This window comes from Haemorhous mexicanus, chromosome 6 (genome assembly GCF_027477595.1).
Source record: "Haemorhous mexicanus isolate bHaeMex1 chromosome 6, bHaeMex1.pri, whole genome shotgun sequence".
Taxonomy (NCBI): Eukaryota; Metazoa; Chordata; class Aves; order Passeriformes; family Fringillidae; genus Haemorhous; species Haemorhous mexicanus.
Window position 1 is genome coordinate 32,433,749 of NC_082346.1, and position 24,100 is coordinate 32,457,848.

Consider the following 24,100-nt stretch of genomic DNA (forward strand, 5'->3'; position numbering starts at 1 on the left):
CCCCGTATGTTCTTTCAGAAATGCTGAATCAGTTTACTTGGTGTTGCTATTATCTGCACCTGCCTTACTTATGCAGAGAATTCAGTCCAGGTAACACTTTAAAAAGTCCCTTTGTGTTTCTCCCTGTCACTCTGCTTTTCTTCCCCCTCCCTCTTTATGCTGCATCCCAATTATGAAGCTAAATCCACAAATATAATGTAGCAGGAGAATGCTACCTACCACTGGGAGCCTTGGCTTGCTTTCTGTGTGTCATTCTCTGATCTTTAAAGTGGCTTCAGGAGCAAGAGAAACCATTTTTAAAAAAAGCAGAAAAGTGTGAAATATTTCTCTGGTGTGAAATAATTTTGCCCTTGCAGGTCAATGCACTTCTCAAAGAAGTCTGGTTGTAGATTTAACATAAGACATATTAAATAAACATTTCCACAGACATACATCCACTCTCTTTGACCTTGAGCAAGTAATTTATACCTCTCAGGTGATCTCTAAAAAATGAGGAAACTAAAGCTCATTTAGCTGTCTCAAAGGGAGGCTTGTAAGGGAGAGTTAGATTAACTTGCAAAGCTCCCTAAAGAGGATTACTGAGTACACGCATGAGGCTGAACTACCTCGGCTACCTAGCTGCTGGGGGAATTCTAAAGATGTGACATTCCAGTTGATCTAAATATTGAGGATACTCAGTAACATGTAAATTTGGCATGAAAGAACAGTTACCCCCCCTTCTAATTAGTCCACTAAGCACAGCCAAAAGCAAAGTGCAGTTCTAGAAAAAGAACCCTAGCTCTGCTGAGACAAAAAATAAACTGAAAATACATTAACAGTCATAATACTTTATTTTTGTTTTAGTTGTAAACAAACCTTGGTCAGTAACAGAGAAATTGTCTTAAACTGGCAGTATTCAATCCCTTTTTCCTGCTCAGAAATTCAAAGCCCCTTGGTAATTGCACTATTTATGACACAATGTAATTAATCGGGGTCAAAATTTCAGTTCTGCTGGTACAAGAAAGATCCCTACAATTCCAGGTTAAGAACATCAAATTACACCAAACACTATATAAAGTGCATCAGGTACAGTGCAAAGAGGTCAGGAAGAAAGGCAGGTAGGGAACTGATGGGTCTGCATGGCAAACTCCACTCTTGGTGCTCTCTGCAGCTGAAGGAACGTGAGCAGAACAGGAACATTACAGCAATCCAGATCTGAATACCCAGTAAATTTTACTGAATACTCAGTAAAATCTCCTCCCCATCATCAGAGATTTTAAAATGACTGAAGCCATAGGTAGTGTCACGTTTTAGGATTAGCCTGATGGCTGTAAGCTGATGGCAAGCTAGGTCAGTCTGGCCAAGGAAACAAAAGCTTTCATTAGTACCGCTCACTAATGAGATAATGCAAATCTGTGGTCAGGGGATTCTAAAAGCTGTATGTGGTCATTTCTGCTCTAGTGAGCAGAGCAGAGCACCTCCAAAGAGAGGTATTTGTGTCAGCTCTTGAAACCCTGAAGAAGATGGTCCAAATCCTTTCCAACACCATGGAAGTCTTTTTTTCATTATAGTGAGCTTGGGGATAGTGCAAAACTCTTACTTCATAGTCTTAATTATTTTATGTATTAAAACTATTTACAATTACATTATACTTCAGAAAACCTGTTGGTTTTTTGATGTAAACTTTTAAATAAGAAAGTGAATTAGTTTTCCTACTTCTTGTGCTGAAATACATGTAAACAGCAAACATAAACTCATGGGAGTGCCATGTTTTGTTCTTCTTTTTTTTTTTAAGGTACTACTATGTCTAACACATTTTTGCCAGTTTCTCATGACCCAATACTATTTGCAGAGAAGCAGCTACCTTTTTTCAGCATCCCTGAACACAGATATTGCACAAAGATTGCTGCTTTTTTTTCATAAAACCGATCAACCTAACACTTCCAGAGCAAAAGCCATCAATACAGGGCATGTCCAGTTCAGTGTTCTATTGTACTTGACAGGGACAAATTATTCTGATAATAAATAAATAAATACATCCCTATGTGACAGGGATACAGACCACCTGTTTAGTTTTGCCACAGCTTGCTCTATCCTTATTCTTTGCCATACCTGATGAAAAACTGCGGAAGTTTCCTGTCAACTATTCAGTCATAAAGCTGCATCACAATGATTTATTGGGTACTACTGCAGTAAAGAAAGAGGCACATGATTTTTCAACTATTTTAAAGGCTTATTTTCCCTTTATATTCCCCTTACAGCACATGCCCTTTATAACTTCATTTATTTAGTTGGCACTAGCCCAAGTACCAAATCTATGGCACACATCACACAGTGTGACTGGTTAAGTAGAAATCTGTCAAAAGAATCGGTTCCTACCTTTTCAAACAAACTAAAAAAACCTGGGTACATTGTACTGGGTTGTGGGGAGGGGATAAAAAAGAAGTAGCAATGATTTGTCTAGAGGCTTAAAAAAAGAAATCTGAGTTTTAGTCTTTGAAACGGAAGAACTCTCCAATCTTGAAAATTTTTCAGGAAACATCACAAAAATTTTATACTCTAGGCTACAATGAGTTGATAAAATTTTTCTGTCCTCTCTACATATGTTTTCTGGATTAAAAATAAAACACATATTAAGTCCAGTGCTTTTCAAAAAATATCAACCCCCCCAAAAATTAAAAGCCAACAAAATCCAAAAACTAAAGCCAGAAACAGAAGTGCTCTCTTCCATACACCTAAATCCTTGCTCGTTCAGTTTGAAACTGCCCCCCTCACCCCATCAAAAAGAGAGCCAAAAAACACCCTGAGGTAGTGACTGTTTGTCAAAATACAGGACTGGCACTTGTAATTTAGTTCCCTTCCTTTCACCAGAGGCACATTAGCAGCATCCATTTGCCACCAACATCAGCCAACAGAGTTCCATTTTACCTAGAGGCTGCTGAAGCAGACACCTCTGAGCTGTCCTGAGGCCTCTTCCTTCAGCAGGATGGCACATGTCAGTTACACATTACTTCCTAGTGCCCTGGGGAAGCCGATTTCTCCCCTTGGGCTGGTGCACGGAGAGCCACTGGGCACAGATGGCCTTGACGACGTGGTCGCCGCTGCTGTCGGCCAGCTGGCACACGCGCTGCACCAGCTGCACGGCCCGCGCCTTCTCCTGCCGCACCGCCACCAGGTACGCCGAGCGCAGCTTGTTGCACAGCAGGTACGCCTGGATCTGAGCACGACAGGCAGAGTCAGAAAGCTGGAGCAAACCAACTGGACAAGCTCAAGCAAAGGCTCACGGGAAATACCCAGTTCAGAAGCGTGTTGTACGAGGCAGCAGCACCACGTTACCAAACACAGCATGGCACGAAGCAGATCCCAGTGAAAGAGATGGGCAAACAGGTGTATTTTATTGAGTTTGTGTCTCGTAGACACTCCTTTACTGTATGACCATGAAATTACTCCCAGGAATGCTATCTTGTGCATTAATTACAGTATCCTCATAGCAAAGAGTCTGAATCTGTCATTTCTTCCACTGCTGGCTCTAGAACAACTCCCATCTTTCAGTGACAGATCTTACAGACAAGCAGAATTAAAAGCCCATTTTTCAATCTGCCTACCACAGTGAGTTTGTCATTCAGAGCAGACAGAGGACTGCCAAAAATCTTTAGATTTTATTCCCAGCTATGCCACTCAGTATCTACAACAATACACAAATGCTGAGTCAGAGCCACTTCTATGAACAGGCATCTGCAGTTGTCCAGTGGCTTGGCTGGCTGGTATGAAAGCCAACAAAGAAATAAACTAGTTTAGGCTTCATTTCCTCTAAGAGAAAAAGTCTATTAGAAGTTGGAGAAGTTTATCATTCAACTCTCAATCACCATGGAAATAGTATAATCCTGAAACAATAAGCTGAAGTGGTCATCATTAGCTGTCTGACATTACTAGAAACCTGTGTGCACCTATGTGAAAAGTTGAATAACAAACCAACAAACCCACCAATGTGCCTTTCTGAAATACTTTTCCTCCCACTCAAACAAATGCCCGGCCCTCACTCTGAGGTTTCTCAGGGAACTAACAGAGATAGGCCCAATTGACACTTGTATGTCACAGCTTTACATGTCACAAATACCATGGCCTTGAGGAATTCACTGTGATTTCTACAATCTAGAAAGTAGCCTTCAAAAATCTTATTTGCATGAGGATGAGAGAAAAGACAGTGAAAAAGAGCCTGCAAGCTGCAGACCAAGACTGGGCTGTTTAGCTTTTGCTACTGTGCTTTTACTTACCTTGTTTTCATCACTGTCCATATCTTGAATCAGATTATCAAGATCCTGTATCCAAAGAAGGGAAAAGGTGTTCACACTTAAAGTGATAATAGTCTGAAAAACTTTACCCAATCGGGGATCAAACCCCTGTGGACAGGCAGGGCTGCTGAGATCACAGCAGATGCTTAGACTGTCCCAGCTGCAAGAGCTGCAGATGTAGAAAATACAAAAAAATACTAATTCCAAGTCTTCTCTTTACCCACAGCTTTTCCTGCCTGCCATCTCTGGGGGGTATCCCTAGAGAACACTATGAGTCTCTCATGGACACGACTTTTGTTGCATGAAATGAATTTGTAGGTTCCCCCCATCCCAGCAGGAGTTACCCCATGGCCCACCCTGACCCAAAGAGTGGATGGCATCCCCTAATCTAATTAATAGAACTAGCAGAATGTATTTCCTTCCTTCACTGGGATGGAAAAAACACTGTGGTAGGCAAAGGGAATCACGAAATTGGTTCCTGCGGAGGCAGGAGACTTCTGCCTCCACACATCCTCTGTGTTAGCCAGGGAAGCCTCACTGAAGGGAACACCTCCTGCTGCAATCAGCAGAATTTGACAGGATCTTGTGAAGCAAATGTTCTGTGCCCCCCACAGGTATCATTTGGGCAGGAGTGTGCTTTAGCTACTTATGGTTTCCTCTCAGAATATCTTGTACAAGGCAAGCCATGCATTCCCAATTTGCAGCTATGCCCATAGCAAGGAGCCAGAGCATCCTAAGGACTCACAGAAAGAGTAGTACAGGCACCAGACTTCCCTGCAGCCTGTATGGTCTATATCCTTTTTACTTCAAAGGGGACACAATGCAGGACAGAATTACCTCAGCAGGAATGTTTTTGAACTCATTTAGACAGTTTAGGATAATGTTATCCCCATCATTTTTTGCTGCCACTCCAGACTCATTGACACACTTCAGGAGCTGCTGGATCTCGCTGTACTTCTGCTGCCTCACCAGCTGCTTGGCCACTTTGGTGTACACTTCTGTAGCCTCCAGCTGGAAGTCCTAGAGGTAGTTGGAACATCAGAGCAACACATTGAATGTTCTCAGCAGATTTTCTCAGAGGGAGTTTACACAACTGAGACAGTCTTTCCTAAGGACAAAATACCACATCATGCTCCAAAATGTCAAGACTGTTTTGGGAGTCTCTGGTTTTCCACTCACCACTGCTCAGGGCTCGCTTAAAGGCTTTTTAATAACCAGACTTGTAAAAATCAATCCTGCTTAAGAACAAGGCTGTTACTGCCTTCTTTTCAGGAGTGGCAAAAAATCAGTTTTATTTCTTCTGGCAAAAGCTCTTTCCTAGATCCCTACCCACCTCTCCCTCACTGAGCACACTCCCACTCTATTTCTCCAGCCTCCCCAAAAACAGTCACCCTTTGGATACCCCAAACAGGAGGCAACTGACCATAATACACCATCCACATGAGGGAAGAGATGATAAAAGCTGTGAACTGATCCTGCAATGAGTAAGTAAAGAAAAAAAAGGATGGAAATGGAAGTGATAGGCAGCTGGACTCACTGCTCCATTTTTACTGGAGGTAGCGGCTGCTGCTGCTGCTTACAAGTGCTGTTTTTCTAAGGCTCTCCATCTCTCTACAAAGAAGAGTTCTGCCTTGTACATCCTGACCTGAAAGAAGGAGCAGGGCCTGCCACATCTATAAATACTCTTTCAGTGTGCCATCTCTGTCCAAAAGTGCCTTACTCTATCATCTGGGACTATATGGATGAGAAACACTCAGAAGAGTTTAGAGGCTCGTGAGCTACGCTGACTGATAATCACTCAACTTCTACCCAGACATGAGGAATGAGAGGTCCCCAGCCAGAGTTTCCAGTTAATTAATTTTGCTCTCAAATCAGGAGAATAGAACAGAGAGAGCCCTGGCCTTATTTATTCACTGTCTTTGTATAACTGTCATGAACTGCAGAGAGGTACCACGTGAGAGGTCTCTACAAACATCTGTGACTGTGGTTTGCCACAGTTCAGGCACTGAACAAGGTGCACAGCAAACGAAAAGCTGTACTTCATTCCTTTGTAGGACCTATTACTCTGGAAATGTCCTACTGAAACAGTGTCTTAATTTCTTTACCAAGCTTCCACAAATACATGGACATGTAAGACTTAAACTTGTGACTTTTCCTTAACAAGTTTTGCTTTTGGGGGGATTAAAATACATTCATGGGAGGGAAAAAGCTTTTGTTTAAATAATTGCTGCTTTCAGGAGTTACTTTGCATTAATATTGCTTGTTATATCAAGTTTTTCCATACCTGGAGAACTCTAAATGCAATCCCAAACCCCTCCTCAATGTTTTTGCCTTCCAATATGACCTGAAAAGAGAGGCATAGAAAAGTCTGGGAATGCACATTCCTTTTTCATTATGTACAGCTAAATAATTATAATGCAAATCCAGCTTTTGCCCAGAGGCCAAAATAAAATGCATTACTTCAACAGAAAACACACCATCCCAAGAAGTATAGCAAATTACAGGGTCTATTGTCACACACTGCTTCCCTAAGGGACATTAGGCAATTTACAGATGGAGATGAGCCAAAGTTAAGAATGGTTAAAATTACAGCACTATTTGCCTTGCTTCCAAATATAATGGGATGCACAGACAAAAGGCATATTACTATTTGTATTTTGGATGCTCTGCCCATGAAAATTTGAACTTTGAGGAGAGGAGCTCCTCAAGAGAGCAAGTTCTCACATGTTCTCTGCTACTCTGAGGAAAAACATTAATTTTTCATAAATGATGGGTTGCATTCATGCATAAGTAACCTGCCCAAAAAAATACAAGAAACTGCTTCAACCATCAAATGCTTCAACCTGCATTACACGTTAGTATTGTTGATGAAAAATAGAGCTGTGTTTAAAATAGCAATTAGTACCTTGCAAGCAACATCCATTTTCATGTTATTGTTTCCAAAGAGTGTGGGCAAGGAGGAGTCTGTCATTTGAGAGGCTCCTGAGCTCTCACACTGATGCAGGAACTTTGTTACTTCCATCTGCAGATCAACTGTATTGATGTGCCTAGATAGTGAAAAAATTCTGACTTCATTTTGTAATAGGGGAAGTGTCAATTATTATTTATATGAACTAATTTCTTCAATACCTTCAAAAGAAGACATACTTATAAACAATTATTTTAGTTGCTTTTTGACTTTGTCCATTGTGCAAGTCTGCAGCAATATTACTTTTCAGATCTTTGCACTTAACATACATCACAAGCTGAAGATGAGCAATTATTCACATTATTTCAAAGAAGTGAGCCAGAGAAACTGGCTCCCCAAATAAATATCTGTTCCTGCTTTTTCACCTCATCACACATACGCCCCTCCAGGTTTAAGTTAAGAGTCTAGACTAAAAGAATGAAAAAAGGCCCTAAGAAAGATAAAACCCCCAAGTACAAGAGAGATCAGGCTAAATTTACACTTTGACTTTTGAATACAGGAATCCAGTTATCTCTGGCACCTATAACTTGTACATAGTGCAGTGTTTTGAGTTAACCCCAGTAGACAGTGAAGCACTAGGAAGCTGCTTGCTTTTTGGAGAGGAAAGGAAGAGAAAAATTAAAAAAAAAAACTTGTGGAATGATGTATAATTGTCTGTGCATTACAGGGTTCCTGTTTGTTTTTTTAGATTGAAAGAGGATAGTCTGATATACATACAGATTTTTAGTAGAAACGACTGCCTATCTCCTGGTCTATATTTCTGGGGGAAAAAGTGATGGGAATCCTACACATGTAACTACATAAAAGCAGATTTGAGTCAAGGACAACCAGTAAGTGTTAGCTAAAGCCAACTTAAATGAAACTAATAAAAACCCCAAAGTCTAATGCCTGAATTTCTCTTCTCCTAGAACTTAGCTTCTTGTTTATAAGTACCTCGACACATCTGTAGCAGACATTTTCTTCCGAAAAGTGAATGCCATTTTTTTCCTTCCTGAACTTCTTGAGACCTCCTGCAGATAGACTTTGAGATGGTCCTTGATCTTTAGAAGCCACATCTGTTTTCCTCCAAGTTCAGTGTAAGACTTTGCTCCGTGAGTGAAAAATCTAATGCAGGTCATTGCAGCACGGACGTGATCCTGGAAGAAATGCACCCACCACTAAGATGGACCACAGGACCCCACCTTCAGTGATCACTGTCTGCACTGAAGGGCTCACACAAAGCAGGCAGAGCTCTGCTTTCTTTAATACAATGTGCCAGAGCCATGACATGGATCAGGTCAGCTTTAGTAAGGCTCAGGCCTTTCTATGTTTTCTAAGATTGTAAAGAAGCAAAAATATACTAGTCCAGCATGCAGGTTTAGACCAAAGTAAATAACCAAAAGTCTGATGGTATTCAGCATTTCATTGAAAGCGATGGCACTGTCCCTCTACTTACCTTCATGAACTGTTGCAGTTCATACAGAATATGGTAATAGTTCTTTCTTTGCAAGTATTTGCAGGCTGCAATCAAGTAAACTCCCCAGCTTTCCAATCCCGGATCAATGGCTTCCAGCAAGTTCTCCAACATATGCAGTTTTCCACTTTCGTAACTTGGAATGAAGATCCCTTCAATAAACACTTCTGATGGGGATTCCTACACAAACAGAACATTGGTTGAAGCTAAGCCACAGTAGCTTATTTTCCTTATGTAATATAAAGGTATATTAAGTGACAGAGATCATAAAATTAATAAATAATTGACAATGGAAGGGATTTCTGGGGATTATTTTGTTTAAAACCCCACTCAAAGAATGACTTCCAAGTCAGATCATGCTGCTCTGGACCTGTCTAGTCAAGTTCTGAGCCTGACAAAGTAGAGTGATTCAACAACCTCCCTGTGGCCCTGGTCCTGTGTCTAAATATATGCACCAAAAAAACCCCGAAACAAACCCCAAACCTTTTTCTTTATATCCAGTTGGAATTTCCCTTGCTCCCATTGTGTCCACTGTCTCGTACCCTTTTACTGGACACATAGGAGATAAGCATGGCTCTATTTTTGCTATAATCACCCACTTAGTAGCTGAAAACAGCACACATAGATCTTCTCTTGCCTTTTCTTCCATCAGGAAAAACCTAGCTCTATCACTCTCCTCAAATATCAGGTGTTTCAGGCCCCTAGACACTTTGGTGGCCTTCAATTAGACTTGCTTCACTTTCACAGTGTCAGTTTTGTACATGGGAACCCAGGACTGGGAACAGTTGTTCAGATGAAACTCACAAGTAGTGACCTGAAGGGGTATTTACTCCCCTTGACCGCTTGACTGTGGCCTTGCAAATGCAGCTTCACAAGTGCTTCTTTCCACAGTAACATTGATATGTGTCAACACGGCCACCACAAATGTTTTAAAGGCTTGATATGAAATTTTTGAAATTTTTTTTTATCTCAGAGTAAGATACCAGTGACAAAGTCTGTACACATAAAATGTCTCCAAAAACCAACTGCAAAATGTTTAGTCAGAAGCTTAGTACCTTACAGTTTATGGGGAACAAACCCTCCTCTCTGGTTTGTATGATTGCTACCAGTTCCTTGTCCAAACTTGCGTATCAAACTGTCTATCTAGAGCATTTTCCAAGTCTGCTACTTAAGAGCTTAAATTATGTCACCTACATCATAAAAATATGCAACTTTTCTTTAAAAGCAGATTTAAAATGATGTAAAGGATAAATTTAAAAAGGTAATTCAATATGCAGATGACTGTAAGATGTTAGAATGACTGACGGTACAATGAGAAAGCAGAGCAGATAAGGCAACTTAATTTTCTATTAAAAAACCTCATAACCAGATAAAGACAATGGAAGTTGGTGTTTCAAGTTGTACATTCTCAATCAGTTATTTCAAATAATAAAAAAATAATCAGTAATTCAAACACAAGCACAGCAACTTAGAAAAGGAAACACCACACTCTCACAAGCTGGTGAGATATAATGGATTCACATCTCCTAAAAAGCACCCTTAGTAAGGACCTGGAATAATTTCTAGATTTAATTGTAGTTTAGCACCAATAGAACTGTTTACTCCAGAGATACTTAAGTCCTCTTATATTATGCAGTTTCCTTAAGGGAGAGCTGGAAACCACATTTTGGGCTCCCTAGACTTCTGTCCTCTCTATTCCCTTATATTCCTAATGGTTACAGAAGTGCAAACATAGGTGATCTGATTCAACAAACAATACCACGAGACAGAGGCACAGGGATAGGGAGTAGTGTCTAATGTTATCAGCACTCTGGAATTCAAAACTTTCCTTCTCTCTTCTGAACTCTATGACAACAGTTCCACAATTTCAACTTTGTAGGGAAAAAAAAAATGACAAAGTGCTCTTGTTGCAGGACCTCTATAAAAAGAACCAAAACTGCATACTCTCTTTAGATCTGTAAAGATCAGTGTTGCTCTTCTGTCTCACTGAATTCAGTCACTGGATAGTCTGTATAACAGCATTTCAGGACCTCAGCAAACTCCTGTGCAGAAAGCCACCCAAACACTGCATGATGCTTGTTGCTGTTTTTCAAATTTCAGTTTTGGTGATGAAAATTGAACTACTCACCTTATTTAACAAGTGAAGCAGTGCTTCTCTCATACAGTCATGCCTCATGTAAAAGCTTATTATCGCCAGATTGGTGCCATAACTGTGTAAATAGAACAAGCACTCCTGATAATAGCTGTTGTGTTGAATCTTCCCCTCACACATCACCTCCAGAGACAGACTTCTTGTTCTCAGTGTTGCTTCAAGTTCCCTCAATGTGGCAAAGTAATCATCATCCTACCATTAACACAGAGAACCAATGATAGGTGATCAGCAAGAAAAAATCATTTCCTCAGATAGGTCTTGTCACTCGGCCCTGAAGCATTTCTGTTATGTTGTTTTAAAAACAGGTATTGCTTCAGAGGGGTGAGAATCCAGCAATGCTTTTTATAAACACTAGACTGGAACTCTGCTATCAACAGATGGGATGAATCTTGCTGTACCCAGCATAGCTGTTTCCAAGGACAAGTAGAAGGCTTACTTAAAAAACATTCCAGTGTCAACAGCTACTTCAACAACCCAGTTCAAAGTTGCGCTTTTTTTTCTCCTAAAATATGTACTTGGTCTTTCATCATCATGATTCTGCAGTTATTTAGTACAAAAAAGTAATTTTTTGGTACCTAATCAGAATTCCAAATCATTTAGTAGTGGTTTTTGATGAGAGGAGTGGGAAAGCATTTTAAAGCCTTTCAACTTCTATAAAGTTACCAGAGTTTCAGTAGAAAAATTGCATCACTGCAGCATCACAAAATACTGCTGGGATTGAGTTTACCTTCCTTAGACTGTAGTAATAGTACATTATCCAGTACAGCCTATTTTCCCTCCACAAAGTGTATCCCAAATTGCTACAAAATCCTACAATCTCTCAGGCACCACTTCAATGTGATGAAACAGCTAACAAATTTCTCAGCAATATTCAGTTTGCAATAAACAGTCAAGACAAAGAAGGAAAATAAACACCCTAACACCTGCTATTGTAACATGAATTCCTATAAGATGCGTACTAAACCATAATTTCTTAAGATTCTTACTGTGATGAGTACTGGCTTCACTGTGGACTCCAGGTACTGTATCACATCCTGGACCAGCCTTGAACCATGGTTCAGCTGGTTTAGATCCATGGGTGGCTTTAAACATCGGTTAAACTTCTCTCTTGCTGAAGTTAAATTTCCAGCTTTAAGGCAAGCCATGCCCCAGGCATGCCATGCTCCACCTGGATCCAATCCAGATTTTGTAGAAACCTAAACTCAAAATAATTTGTTAATATTAAAACACAGTCCCAGTACAGCAAATAGGAAAAATGGCTTGTCACTCAGTCTGTGACTCTGACCTTTCCCATCCTAGAGCACATTTCCCATTAAAACAAACAATTGAAAAACCATACAAAAAACCCATGCTGATTATTTCCATGTTACTGGCACAAAAGGCCAACTACCAAAACACCCATGATCTCCAAATGTGGACTTTTTTAAATTGTATAAGTTTAAACTACTGTTTATCTGGGAAATTTCATTTTATGAGTTCTAAACCAGGACATTCTCACATCAGCTTTTCTAAAGCAGATGATTTTTACAGAGCAGAATTCATCAGATTTGTGGTTTTAAAAAAGGCAACAGAAGATGCTTCATAAACTGCCAGGATATTTTTTATTTCACACAACTTTGCTGATAAATTTTACTCCTGATTTTCTTTAGTAGATCTAAAGCTCTTTAGCTGCTTTCAAACAAGAACTATTTCTATTCAAATAGGTCATCTATTCTTGCTGTTTATTACTGCTTAACAAATCTTAATACTATTTGTAGTATCATAATCCTGTATTTAACAAAGTGCAATGCCAAAAAAGAGAGGCTTACAAAATCCTGGGAGCAGGATTAGATGATGATAAACCACATGAGATGAGCTCTGATGTACAGATTTTCCAACATTGCTGATTTCCAAGTAAATGGTTGGGAAAGGTGCCTTACCAATGTCTGCTGTCAGATTACAGACAAAGAGAATCTAACATTTAAGTTTCAGATAAAGTCCTATCACAAAGGGTGTCTCACCCCTTCTACTGGCTGCAAGATTCCCCCATTTAATGACTTCCTTGCAGTTAGTCCATTTCAATCTTAACCAGAAAACAAGGCTGCTTATCCTTCCCTTCTGCAGCCTGCCCCACAGCAGGACTTTTCCATCTCAGAAGTTTTTTCCAGCTTTCACTAAATTATTTCTTCCATGTTTAGAAACTTAATCTCAGTTTGTAACTGTTTAAATATTGTCCATTTCACACATCACATCCATCTCAATTCAGGAGGGAGGAAAACAAAAGCCACTACAGAAGAATTAATGCTGACATCCCTCCACGGGTGTTACCTCTATAGCTAGTTGATAGTACTCTGCTTCCAAAAGCTGATTTCTCAGTCTTGTTACTGCTGCTGGGAGAAGGATCTGATCCAAAGATGGCACTGGACGGTAGGCAGCAGCAACCAAAATATTCAACACATCCACTTTGCTGATGTAGCTAGAGGTTAAACAAATACATACACTTTCACTATTACTGTACATTGAAGAACTTAATGCAAAGACAACTCTTAGAACAGTGGTTTCTGATCATCAGTACACCACGTTTCTCTATCCATCATACTATCCCTTCAGAATATTTGTTATTGTTTGGGGTTTCTTTGCCATGTTCAGTGTAACATGCTGACTGAAGACAGAAGCAAAACAGTACATGTGAAATTTATATATCACACCTGCCACCTCAAGCTCTGTGGGACAAAACAAGAAGTGTAAGATGTTCATTCTCAGGAAGCACAGGTTTAAAATCCTGTATTAAAATACAGATTGAAAGCAGATACACAAGAGCACAAGTAAAATATGTACCCATCTTTGTGAATAATTTCTTCCTAGTCGGAGAATTTTCTCAGTAATTGTTAAGTAGTCATATGACTTAACTTCTCCTATTTGAACTTTCCCATTATTCCTGCATTATGAAATTCTCATTTAAACTGGTCCACAGTACAAAGACAAAGTAACCCTTCCACCTTCACTCCGCAATCAAAAAAGATAATGCTCTTGACAGTACCACAATACATTCTAGTGAATATCTGATTAGAGTCACCTGTCACAGAGAGCTAGGTCCTGGCTCCTTCCAGCTTTAACAAACATCATTTTAGCACTGAAGAGCAATTGTTTCATGATGTCCATGAGGAGTCCAGCATCCACCTCAGGATTAGTGAGCCCTTGGGACAACTTGCAGCAGTGTTCTATCAGCTGGTGGCCACACACTATGCTGTCACTGTGCAGGCTAAGGATGGCAATACACAAGGAAGAGCTGGGAGCCTGACAATTTGAGGAAAGACAGACAAATATAGGTATTGAGGTAGTTCTCCAGTGAACTGCTTATATTGGACTCTCTTGTGACCTCACCTGCTCATAATAAAATTCTCTGCGTACAATTTCATTCTCCTCCTCATTCAGGGAAAAAATCCATTCAAGATCAGTTGCCTTGGGTATTTGTACCACTGTGGAATATTCATTATTAGAGATTTCTATAGCAAAAAATAGAACACCAAGTAAAATCATTGCACAAGAAGCAACAAACCCAGCTGGGCATCAAGCACAGCAGCCTTCCCTCCTTAGCTTCCCCTTAGGCAATTTATTAAATATTTCTGAGCAGGAAGGAACTGGAAATATGAGAGCTGTGGGTTTCAGCTTGAAGGGGAAAATGAAAAACAGCTGTAAAAGAAAGAGGTGTTTAAGTCAATTTACCCTATCTTCTTTTCAAAATTCAGGTGATTTGCTCATGGAGTCCATGAGCTTTAGGCCAAATGACTTTAAGAAGACCTAACTCCTCATGTTACATTTCTTATAAAATAGTACTGCAGAAAAAATTGAGTTCTGATCAAATGATTCAAGAAAGATAATTTCTGTGAAAAGTAGTTCTATTTCCTGCAGACTAAAGAAATACTTGTTTTGAAACTTGTAACCCAGAAGAGTTATAAATTAAATACTGTCTGTCATCTGAGTGTAGCTTAGAGTGCACAAGCCCTCAACTTGATGATCAAGTTTGTGATTGTGGTTCCGAAAACACAATGGTCAATCTCACAATGCCAAGAAATGGAGAATAATGACAATTTGTTACTCTTGCCTCTGATCAGCTTCCTCTGAAAAAAAAAATTTAGAAAGTCTCAAAATGTACTCATTTAGAGTTCACATCCCTTTTTAGAGCGTTGAGTAACTCTAAAACTGTAGGGTGAATTTAAAAAACCCAAAGCAACCAAACCAAACCAAAACCCAACACCCCCTCTACACTTTTCCAAGTTGAACTGGAAACTGAATTGCAACAAATAAACTAAGCTACAAAATATTTAGCCTTCTCCACAGTCCCCCCCAGGTAAGTAAGAAAAGCAAAATAAAATTCTTTCCCTCTTAAATCTGAGGATTTTCACATTGTTCTTATCTACTCTTACTGAATGGATCACATAGTCCGGTGATGTGCAGCAATGCTACACAAAAGCTACATTTCTGCTGTTTCAGTCTTGAAACAAAGGTAGCAGTAAAGCAAATTTCTATCAACAGCAGAGGAAAAAAATTCTCAAATAGCCCATCATACTTTGAAAAGGAAAAAATGAGAAAAAATATTCTTATTTGCTTTGTTATTACACAAATGCAAATTTTGCACCATGTTTCATGCTACTGTTATAAGCACTTCAACTAACTGTGTCTTGTTCTGACAGAATTTCACATCAGTGTAGGAAAATTTTGCAATCACCCAAAACACCAAAACCAGTAAATACATCCTGAGGAAAAATGGCAGAGAAAAAGTCAATTAAATTTTGCTATTATTCCTGAAGCTTAAGATATTAGATTTGGAAACTGAGGCACCAAAATGCAATTACTATTTTCACACAACCAACACAGGAAGTAGAACTCAGGACAGGAGAGGGGCCTCATGCTGGGCTACCTCTTGGCAGCATGGGGTATAAAACACCACAGCCTACTGCAGTGGTACTCAGAATTGTACTGTCATGGTTTATAAAAAGAGGATCCCTTAGCACCGCTCTGTAGTGAGCTAATTAATTCCTACTCACACCACCCTCTCACTGTTTCTAGAATGAAAAGTGAATTCTCCAACTCTTTTTCAGTTCCTTTCTGTAACACCCATCCACGCATTCAATATTGCCCCAGATAGCTCTCCCAAGTCTCAATATCCAATCACAGAAGTTTAAAATGCTCAATTTCAGCCTGCACATGCAAAAACCATCAGTGATATTTTGTAACTGAAGTTTTGATCACCCTTTAGCTGCAATCAGTTGTATCAGCTTCCAGTATCTAACTGCTAATCAGGCACTTAAAAAAGCTGAGGTTTAACATTTCTCCATTCCTTACCTTCCACTTGGTCCTGATCTTCTTTTCTGCTGTAATAAAACAACAGAAAGAAAAGTCATGCCTACTCCAGAACATTGAGGGAAACATGGTTTTAAAGCAGACATCAATATGGCTACCCTCCTCAGAACACTGTTCTGTAAAAATCCAACAGCTATCCCTACCTGTCCTTTTCAACACACTGCCCTGCCCCTAATCCCTTCTGCTTGGAAATTTAAGATTCTGCCTCTGTATTGTTGTATTTCAACTGCACTAAGTAATTGGCTCTTATGACCTTCTGTAGGAACAGCACTGTCGCACACATCATAAAAAAGCAGACACTGAGAACAAGAACAGCCCAATATCAGGACATGTCAGAGTTAAAATTAAATTTTCAGTATCCAAGTCACTGCCCTTTAGATTTACTTGTGATTTACAGGGCAAGTATAAAAAGACCCAGACAATTAATTAAAACCTGGCAGGTGGCATTCAAGCACAGTGTTGAGCAATGCTGGCCTAATCTGGCAATGTAAGCAACTATTCTGACACAAACTGTTCAGCTGCAAGTTACTGCTTGTTTTTTCACAGGTTCCTCCTCAGAGCTGCACAGAATTGCTCCTTTCCTAAGAAGCCTGCTGATACTGCCATAGTAGATACTGCTATCTGCAGGCTCGATACGAAAAGGGGAAATAAAAGCATGGCTGGAAAGAGTAATTCTTACTCTCTGTGACCCGATCAAGCCTGCTCAAGGTCACAGAGGGTAAAACTCTTTTCAGCTGCGCTTTTCACCAGCTAGCCTGTGCACACACAATGAATTTCAGTCCAATTCTCAGCTGAAAGCAACCACATAATGAAAATCTGTCATCACAGCTGTCCCTTTTATTAAAGGCAGTTTCAAAGCCTATCTAATCAGAAACTTGCTTTTTAATCCCCAAGGGTTCAGGGAGCCATAATCGAGGGATTATGGAATAACCAAAACACTGATACGTCCAGCAGAGCTAGTCAACATGCAATATCAATCCAGAAGTTGAGTATACTGCAAGGAACTTTGTCACACTGTAGCAATTTGTGCTATGTTTTGCATCAAAGCATTCAATTCTTAGGTTAGTGATTAACTGATGCTTAAAGAATTATTGATACTTAAAGAATTTGTTGCCTGGCCCTATAATGTTCTATCCAATGTGAAAAGAAAAGTGAGGTTAAGGAACATTCCCACACCTACCAAACCTGAAAATCCCAACAGCTGGAGGCCAAATGGCTGATGTTACATCATCCAGATAAATCCAAATGCTATGTCTCTCTCAGTCCAATCATGCACTCTGCTGAAAATTGAGGAGAACTAGGACAGAACGACTTACGTGCTTGTGTCTTGCACCATGCCAGGCAAGTTTTCTCTGTTGTAGTAGCTATAGCATTGATCACACACACGAGACAGATTTTCTCTGCAAGCTTCTATTTCCATTTTCTTGGTGGAGCAAGAGCTGCATACCAGCCTACCACAGCGCCTGCAGTGATGGCGCCTGTTAAACTAAGCACAAGAGGTCATGGATGAGCCACAAAGAGAATTTACTAAGTCCCCTCCTTGTCTCTCTCTACTTGTGAGTAAACTTATTCCATTTGAAGAGAGGAAACACCATGCAGGATAAGGCTTTTCAGAATTATACAGAAATTGATTCTCCCTGTTAAAACTCCTTTTTGAAAAAAGCATAGCTAAGAAAAAAAAAATCAAACCCCAAACCCAGAGGCCAGTATTTAAAATACATTTGCAGCAGCCTTGGGCTTTCTATTACTTAAATTATCCCAGTTCTGATCACAAAGCTAATTAGATCATGTCCTGGAAGAGTTAAAAGCTCTAGACTGTTTTTCCTGATGCCATTCTAGAAATTTCCAAATTCAAAAGCAGCAGATACACTTTTGAGAAATCAGTACTGATTCTAAGCAGCAGAAGATAGCAGGCTGAAAGCACACTTGCAAAACTAAAAATTAATGTTCTCCCTTAGAGCACCCATGCAGTTCTCAAGTACTCTGTGAAACAATAGTTTTTAGAAGAAGTGCAACCACAAGCAAAGATTTCATTTTCTATACTCATAATCTGAATCATACAGTGACCATGTTATTTCTTGCCAGCAGAGTCAACTAGACAGTCTTCTGGAATATTAATACTGTTGGTATTACACATTTTTGAGATCCCATAATTGTCTTCTCTCTGATGACCAGATTTCCTCTTTAGGCTCTATCACTTCACAGAACTCTGCAAGGAGCTAACTGTTGCCAGTCTCCTCAACCATTCTAAATAGAAACCAATGGTTAAATACCAAAGGACTGGCAATCTTGTTGGGCCCATGGTGATGCAGACAAACCTGCTGAAGTAGCTCAGGTCTTTCAGGAAACAGACTATGAGGAAGTGCTCATATTAAGGTCAGAGTTCTAGGAATGTCTGTACTTCATTTTTGCTCCTTACCATAGTAAAGCGTTCAGTTTTGCAAACCATACATATTGTTTCAGTGTCATCAGGTATCCATTGCTGCTTGGGTGGTGGCTTCTCAGGAGGCACAAATTCTTGAGGAAACAAGTTCTGTGGCAGACTTCTGTCTCTGGGACTTGCAGATATGGTTACACCTGAAAATGAGCCAGGCCAAGAAAAATATGGAATGGGATTTAAGCTGTTTAATAGCGTCTCAAGTACCAGAAAACACTACAGACTCAATGAGGCTGTATGGTCTTTCTGCCTCACAAGATGACTACAATCATTACCTTTCAGCTAGGCACAGCAGAGTAACATTGTATAAGGCATGTATAAGCTTTAAACTAAATTGTAAACTTATAGTACTTCAATGCTGACAAGCAAGAGAATGTACTTATTAAGAGACCTTTTCCACAACAATTACAGAGCTGTAAGACAATGTGTCAACATCTGGTCTTGTATCACAGAGACTTGGAGGAAGAAGAAAAAATGGTCATTTGATACCAAAAAGTAATACAGGATAAAATAGAATCTTAAGTATACCCAATGTTGACATTCCTGAAGAGGAATTCATGGGAGTTTCCTTGTTATCTCAGGGGAGACAGCAACAGCCTAGGCCTCCCTATTCTGGTCGCCTTTTCAATCTACGATGGGGAAATCAGTTCACAGAAGCAGGAATTTAAGTGTGGCCTTTGGCATCTTTGACCCCAACAATGAAATACTCACTGAATGAAGTTTACAATATTAGATAGGCTTTTAGTTTATATGATGTGAGTCAGTCACACAGCAGGTTAATTAAAAAGTTCAACGTATCTCAGCAGCCCCGCAAGCCGCCTTCTCTGTGCATGCATATTAAACTAAAGAAGAACAAAAATCTCCATTTCACTAAAGCTCATTCTCATTCAAGTAGATACCACATTGCAAACAAACATTAAAGGATTGTGCATTCAAGTTTTTTAACAGGATAGAGATATTAGGCTGACCATTGTGAGAAAAAACTGAAGAGCTACACAGCCCAATCCAAAACACTGCTGTCACTTGATGTAAGCAAGAAGAGTCTTCATTTCAGGATACAGAAGCAGGAAATAGTTCAGACACCTTAAACTGTAGAATATCAGAATATCATTCTGCAGCTCTAGTCCAGGCCCATTACTTGCTAAGAATCATCACCCTTGGAGGTCTGAGGATATTCTGCTAGTCCTTCCCTGAGAGCACACACAGACTGTGCATCTCTTGCATGAGTTGCTGAACAGAACCTGTAGAAGAGTTTCTGTTTGTTTCTTAGCTACAAATATTCTCCAGCTGTTCTGGCTTACATTACTTAGTTTCCATTTTTTTTGTGTTTGAGGACTGTGAGTGGAGCCTCTCAGACAATTCAAGGTGTGCTATTTTCCTCAGGTCACAACAGCAATCCTAGGGAAAAAGACTTCAAGGACTGTAGAATGGCATACCCAGGGAATGAACTGGGAGAAAATTGCTGGCAGGGGTTGATCCACACTGGAGAATGGGTTGGGCACCAGTCAGCAGGTGGTGAGCAATTGTATTATACAGCATTTGCTTTTCTTGGGTTTTGTTCTTTTCTATTTTTCTTATCTCCCTTTTCATCATCATTAGTACTATATTTTACTTGATTTCAGTTAATAAACTGTCCTTACCTCAACCCACAGGTTGTAACCTTTTCCAAATCTCCTCTACATCCCACATGTGAAGGGGCTGGTGGGGGAATGATCAAGCAGCTGTGGTTGCTGCTGAGGTTAAACCGCAAGAGGCACCAAGTCTTAACCTTACCAGTAAAGCTGACAGGAGATAGTTCTGATGATCCTGATTTAGACACTGCTTCACACTCCAATAACTGATTGACACTTTCTTGAATACGTATCAAAGAATCTAGGTCAAAGAGAAGAAAGAGGAGAAAAAAAAATCAGAGAACAATACAGGTCAATATATCTACCTATTTTGAAAAAGATTAAAGGAATCCATTCACAGGAGTATGTAAGAAGGTCAGCATAAAACAGGCCAATGTTTTGCATGCAAATTAGTCCACAGCAATTAATGCAAAACTGTAAAATATTCAATTACCTAAAAAACAAAGAAAGGGATCCTTATCAAAGCAAGGGAATAATGACAGCTATAGGAACAATACAGCAGAGATGTGAAAACCATTGGTTAATACAAGATGCTCATGGCAAATATTAAATGCTTCACATTGCAGTGGATGGAACGTGCATACTTGCGAAGTTATAGACCATTTGGCAAGAAGAGATAAGTCTGATGCTTTTATGTTAGCAAGAGCTATATCCTCAAATCCCAAAATGAAGCCAACACTTGGAAACTGGCACAATGCAAATTGGTACCATATCAGCAGGTATAAATAGATACAGATAGGTACAGAACCCCATATGTTTTTAATATAGTGACCAAAAGCATTGGAATGGATCCACAGCACCCTCTGCTGTACCAGTTCTAAAAGCTTAAAAGAAGCCAAGTGCACGAGACTCAAAGACAACATGGATGAGAAGGGATTGGCAAGCCAGAGAGGAGAACCGTAACAAGACTGTTAAACAGAACTATGAGTCTAGAAGCTTTCTATATGAAAAAGGAATAGGACTCTGGTAGGAGGAAATACTACAGAAGACTAAATCCCCATTCTGCTTGAGGGCAGATGTAGCTGGCTGCAGGCTTTAGAAGTGCTTAAGTTCTAAGTGACTTTGCGTTAAACAGGAGTAAAATAGAACTGATCAGTATTACACAAGAAAAGAAACCTCAATAAGGAACAACGGAGAAAAGTCTGAGAAACCTTTGGAGCTGTTGGTCCTTGAAAACATCTATTGACAAGAAAGGCAAAGACCTTAAGAACATGTTCTGGGCTAGAGGGAGTCTAGAGGCACACATCTAAAAAATGTTATGGCATGATTGCTGAAATTATTCTGGCATGATTTTGGCCCTTCTTTCTCAAACAAAAAACAGCGTTCTGACAGACATTTACCTGATCTCTTTTCCTTTAATGTGAAAGGGAAGTTGAGAGCTTTTTCTGCATACTTGGAAAGCAAACTGTCAATGTCTTCTACAGTAATACCAATTTCCTGCCCAGCTAAGAGCTGGTGCAGGGTCTGCACAGCTACAGCTACCCAGTCCACCTTCATATTCATGAGCAGCTGTTCCAGCATGAGCAGTGGCCTTGAGGAGAGGTGGAAGTAGTTAACACGGGAGACCTCAGGCAGAGTCAGCAGCACCTGAGACACAAGAAAAAAAATGTATCATAAAATTACACACCTTTAAATATGTGTTTCTGTGAGATTAGAGACAAGAAACTAGAGCAATAACTTATGCAGAGTATGGAATGACAGTTGGAGGTCAAAAAAAGGGGGTGGGACTTCTTGGACCAATTCCTACTTCTGTTACAGAATTACTGAGAGGATTTGCAAAATCACTTAGCTTCCACTTTGCATTCTGTAAAACACTGCCTTATTTCAGAGAATATAGAAGAGTGAAACCTGTGCCCCTGTGACAAGTATGCTGTTGCAGAGTACAGCACATTCTCTTATTAAAATAAACTTATAAAAAGCATATTAACCCAATCCTTATCCTTATCCTTTCCTTATCATTTGAGGAAATGTTAAGAGAAGAAAGTAAGAGCAATTCTCCTCTATATGGACAGCTAATATGGATGCTTTTCAAACTAAGTCATATCCTCAGAAGGAACAAGTAAAGAAACAGGCAGCCCAGCAAAATACTGTTGTGGAACACACTGGAGCAAGCTGCTGTTTACAGTCCTTCACAGAAACAGACATTACCAAAAGCACTGCATTTTGTTTACATGTAATGCATTCAACTAAGGTTATCTGCTGGTTAATGCATCTACTAATAGGCTGAGCACAGAACCTGTGTGATTTCTGTAAAGGCAGGGGCCATCCAGAAAGAGGAGTGATACTTTCCAGCTCTGGAAGGCACTTGGGAGAAACATGAAGTCAAAAAACCACCATATGGGTGGGCATACATAGGACATCTGGTGTTACTGACACAAAGAGTAAGTTGAGGATGCTTCCTTCTTCACTTGGGACAAAGATAGCAACTTTTCTGATAAACTCCACAATTTTATTTTTTTCCATGCTATCCTCTTTCAGCCTGTGTGTTCCTCCACTCCCCATAACTCAAACCCAAGACTGCTTTGTTCATACTATGGAACTGCAAAAATGGAGAAAGAAAAGAGAAGCTTTAAGCCATTCCTAACTTTCCTTTGAATCCTGAGACTCAGGACCTTAGACGGGGTGTGGTGAGAATGCTCTGGTAAAACCTATATTATGAAAATACTAAGCATTACGAAATTACTTATACAGTTATTTGTTGCTGTTAATCCCTCAAGGCAGGGTTTTACTGACCTTGGATCCTATATAGAGTGCCTGGATTTCATTCCGGCGTGCCGTTGTCAGACTGGCATAGAAGTGAGCTGTGAGGTAATGAGCCAAGAAGTGAGAGGCTGCCAAGTTCGGATGCTGGTCCAGGGACTGCTCACTGATGGCAAGGCAAACACCAGGGTCTTCGATTCTTTGTAAAAGCTACAAAAGCAAACAAAACACAGTGAAACTCTACAACATTCCTAGATGGCAGGAATGTTGTAGAGTTTCTGTCCATGACAGTTTATTACCCCACAGTGTTCCAGCAAGCAAATTAATTCACACTCCAAGTGACAGCTCCATCATTATTAAAATCAAAAATGTTCACACCACTAATTTGGGCACAGCTGACTGATTCATGTTATTAGTTTCACTTCTGATTCTTCTGCTTAAGCAGCGTGGACATGCTTCATTATGATTTTTCAAAAGAAAGGAGCCTTGTATTTCCATGAAAGTGACATTTATGCTATTAGGTCCAAGAACTAAATTGCCAAGCTGGATTTTTACTTAAGCATTACAGGGGAGAGCTGGGATCCTAAAAGCCTGTCTAAGCAAGTAAGATCTCTTGAGGGTGGAACCAAAAAGACTATGAAAACACACAGCGAAGGCAAGCAAAACAGATATCAATTTATTTGATCTATAGACATGAGACTGAGAACGTCTTGCTAGTACCTGCAATGCCTTTTCCATGTCTCCCATCTCCAGTAAGTGAAGAAGGTGCTCACGGTGAAGGTTGATCAAGTCTTCTCTTGGGACAGGATACAAGTGTCCCCATTCCTCACACAATTCATAATCCTAAGGAATTTTTTAAAAAAGTAAAAACAAAAGGACAAACTCTACCCTCCCTGATACAGTTGCTTCTCCCAAAGTTCTGATCAAGAGATTCTGTAGCTTAGACTCCTCTCCCGGATAAAAAAAATAATTACACTGACAAGGGAAGATGACAGCCAATTTAAACAGCCACAGTCTGCATTTAAAATACGTTGTTTACTTAACACTAAACAAGCTAGTTTTCAGAAAGACACTAAAAGCCAGCCAGATTTACAATATTAGCATTTCCCCAATAATCACATCTGTATTATGACCAAAGTTATGCT

The 24,100-nt window shown here is 39.8% G+C and overlaps 1 protein-coding gene across 7 annotated transcripts in view; it reads right to left on the reverse strand.

The window, feature by feature from the left end:
• Positions 1 to 811: 811 nt before the first annotated feature.
• ZFYVE26 (zinc finger FYVE-type containing 26) overlaps positions 812 to 24,100 on the reverse strand; it is a 48,580-nt gene continuing 25,291 nt past the window's right edge. For 3 of the 7 annotated variants that reach the window (XM_059849728.1, XM_059849733.1, XM_059849727.1), the window contains 19 exons: positions 23,676 to 23,798; positions 22,989 to 23,165; positions 21,596 to 21,842; positions 20,398 to 20,496; positions 18,607 to 18,764; positions 17,504 to 17,673; positions 16,170 to 16,198; positions 14,208 to 14,329; positions 13,900 to 14,120; positions 13,152 to 13,299; positions 11,831 to 12,040; positions 10,821 to 11,036; positions 8,675 to 8,872; positions 8,173 to 8,375; positions 7,177 to 7,318; positions 6,556 to 6,615; positions 5,109 to 5,291; positions 4,254 to 4,298; positions 812 to 3,196 (listed from right to left, as the gene is read on the reverse strand). In XM_059849728.1, the coding sequence (XP_059705711.1) occupies positions 2,987 to 3,196; positions 4,254 to 4,298; positions 5,109 to 5,291; positions 6,556 to 6,615; positions 7,177 to 7,318; positions 8,173 to 8,375; positions 8,675 to 8,872; positions 10,821 to 11,036; positions 11,831 to 12,040; positions 13,152 to 13,299; positions 13,900 to 14,120; positions 14,208 to 14,329; positions 16,170 to 16,198; positions 17,504 to 17,673; positions 18,607 to 18,764; positions 20,398 to 20,496; positions 21,596 to 21,842; positions 22,989 to 23,165; positions 23,676 to 23,798 (2,961 nt within the window). In that variant the 3' untranslated portion in view covers positions 812 to 2,986. Of the gene's footprint in view, positions 3,197 to 4,253; positions 4,299 to 5,108; positions 5,292 to 6,555; positions 6,616 to 7,176; positions 7,319 to 8,172; positions 8,376 to 8,674; positions 8,873 to 10,820; positions 11,037 to 11,830; positions 12,041 to 13,151; positions 13,300 to 13,899; positions 14,121 to 14,207; positions 14,330 to 16,169; positions 16,199 to 17,503; positions 17,674 to 18,606; positions 18,765 to 20,397; positions 20,497 to 21,595; positions 21,843 to 22,988; positions 23,166 to 23,675; positions 23,799 to 24,100 lie in introns of those variants that run through there. The other 4 variants (XM_059849732.1, XM_059849730.1, XM_059849731.1 and 1 more) reach the window with 4 other exon arrangements.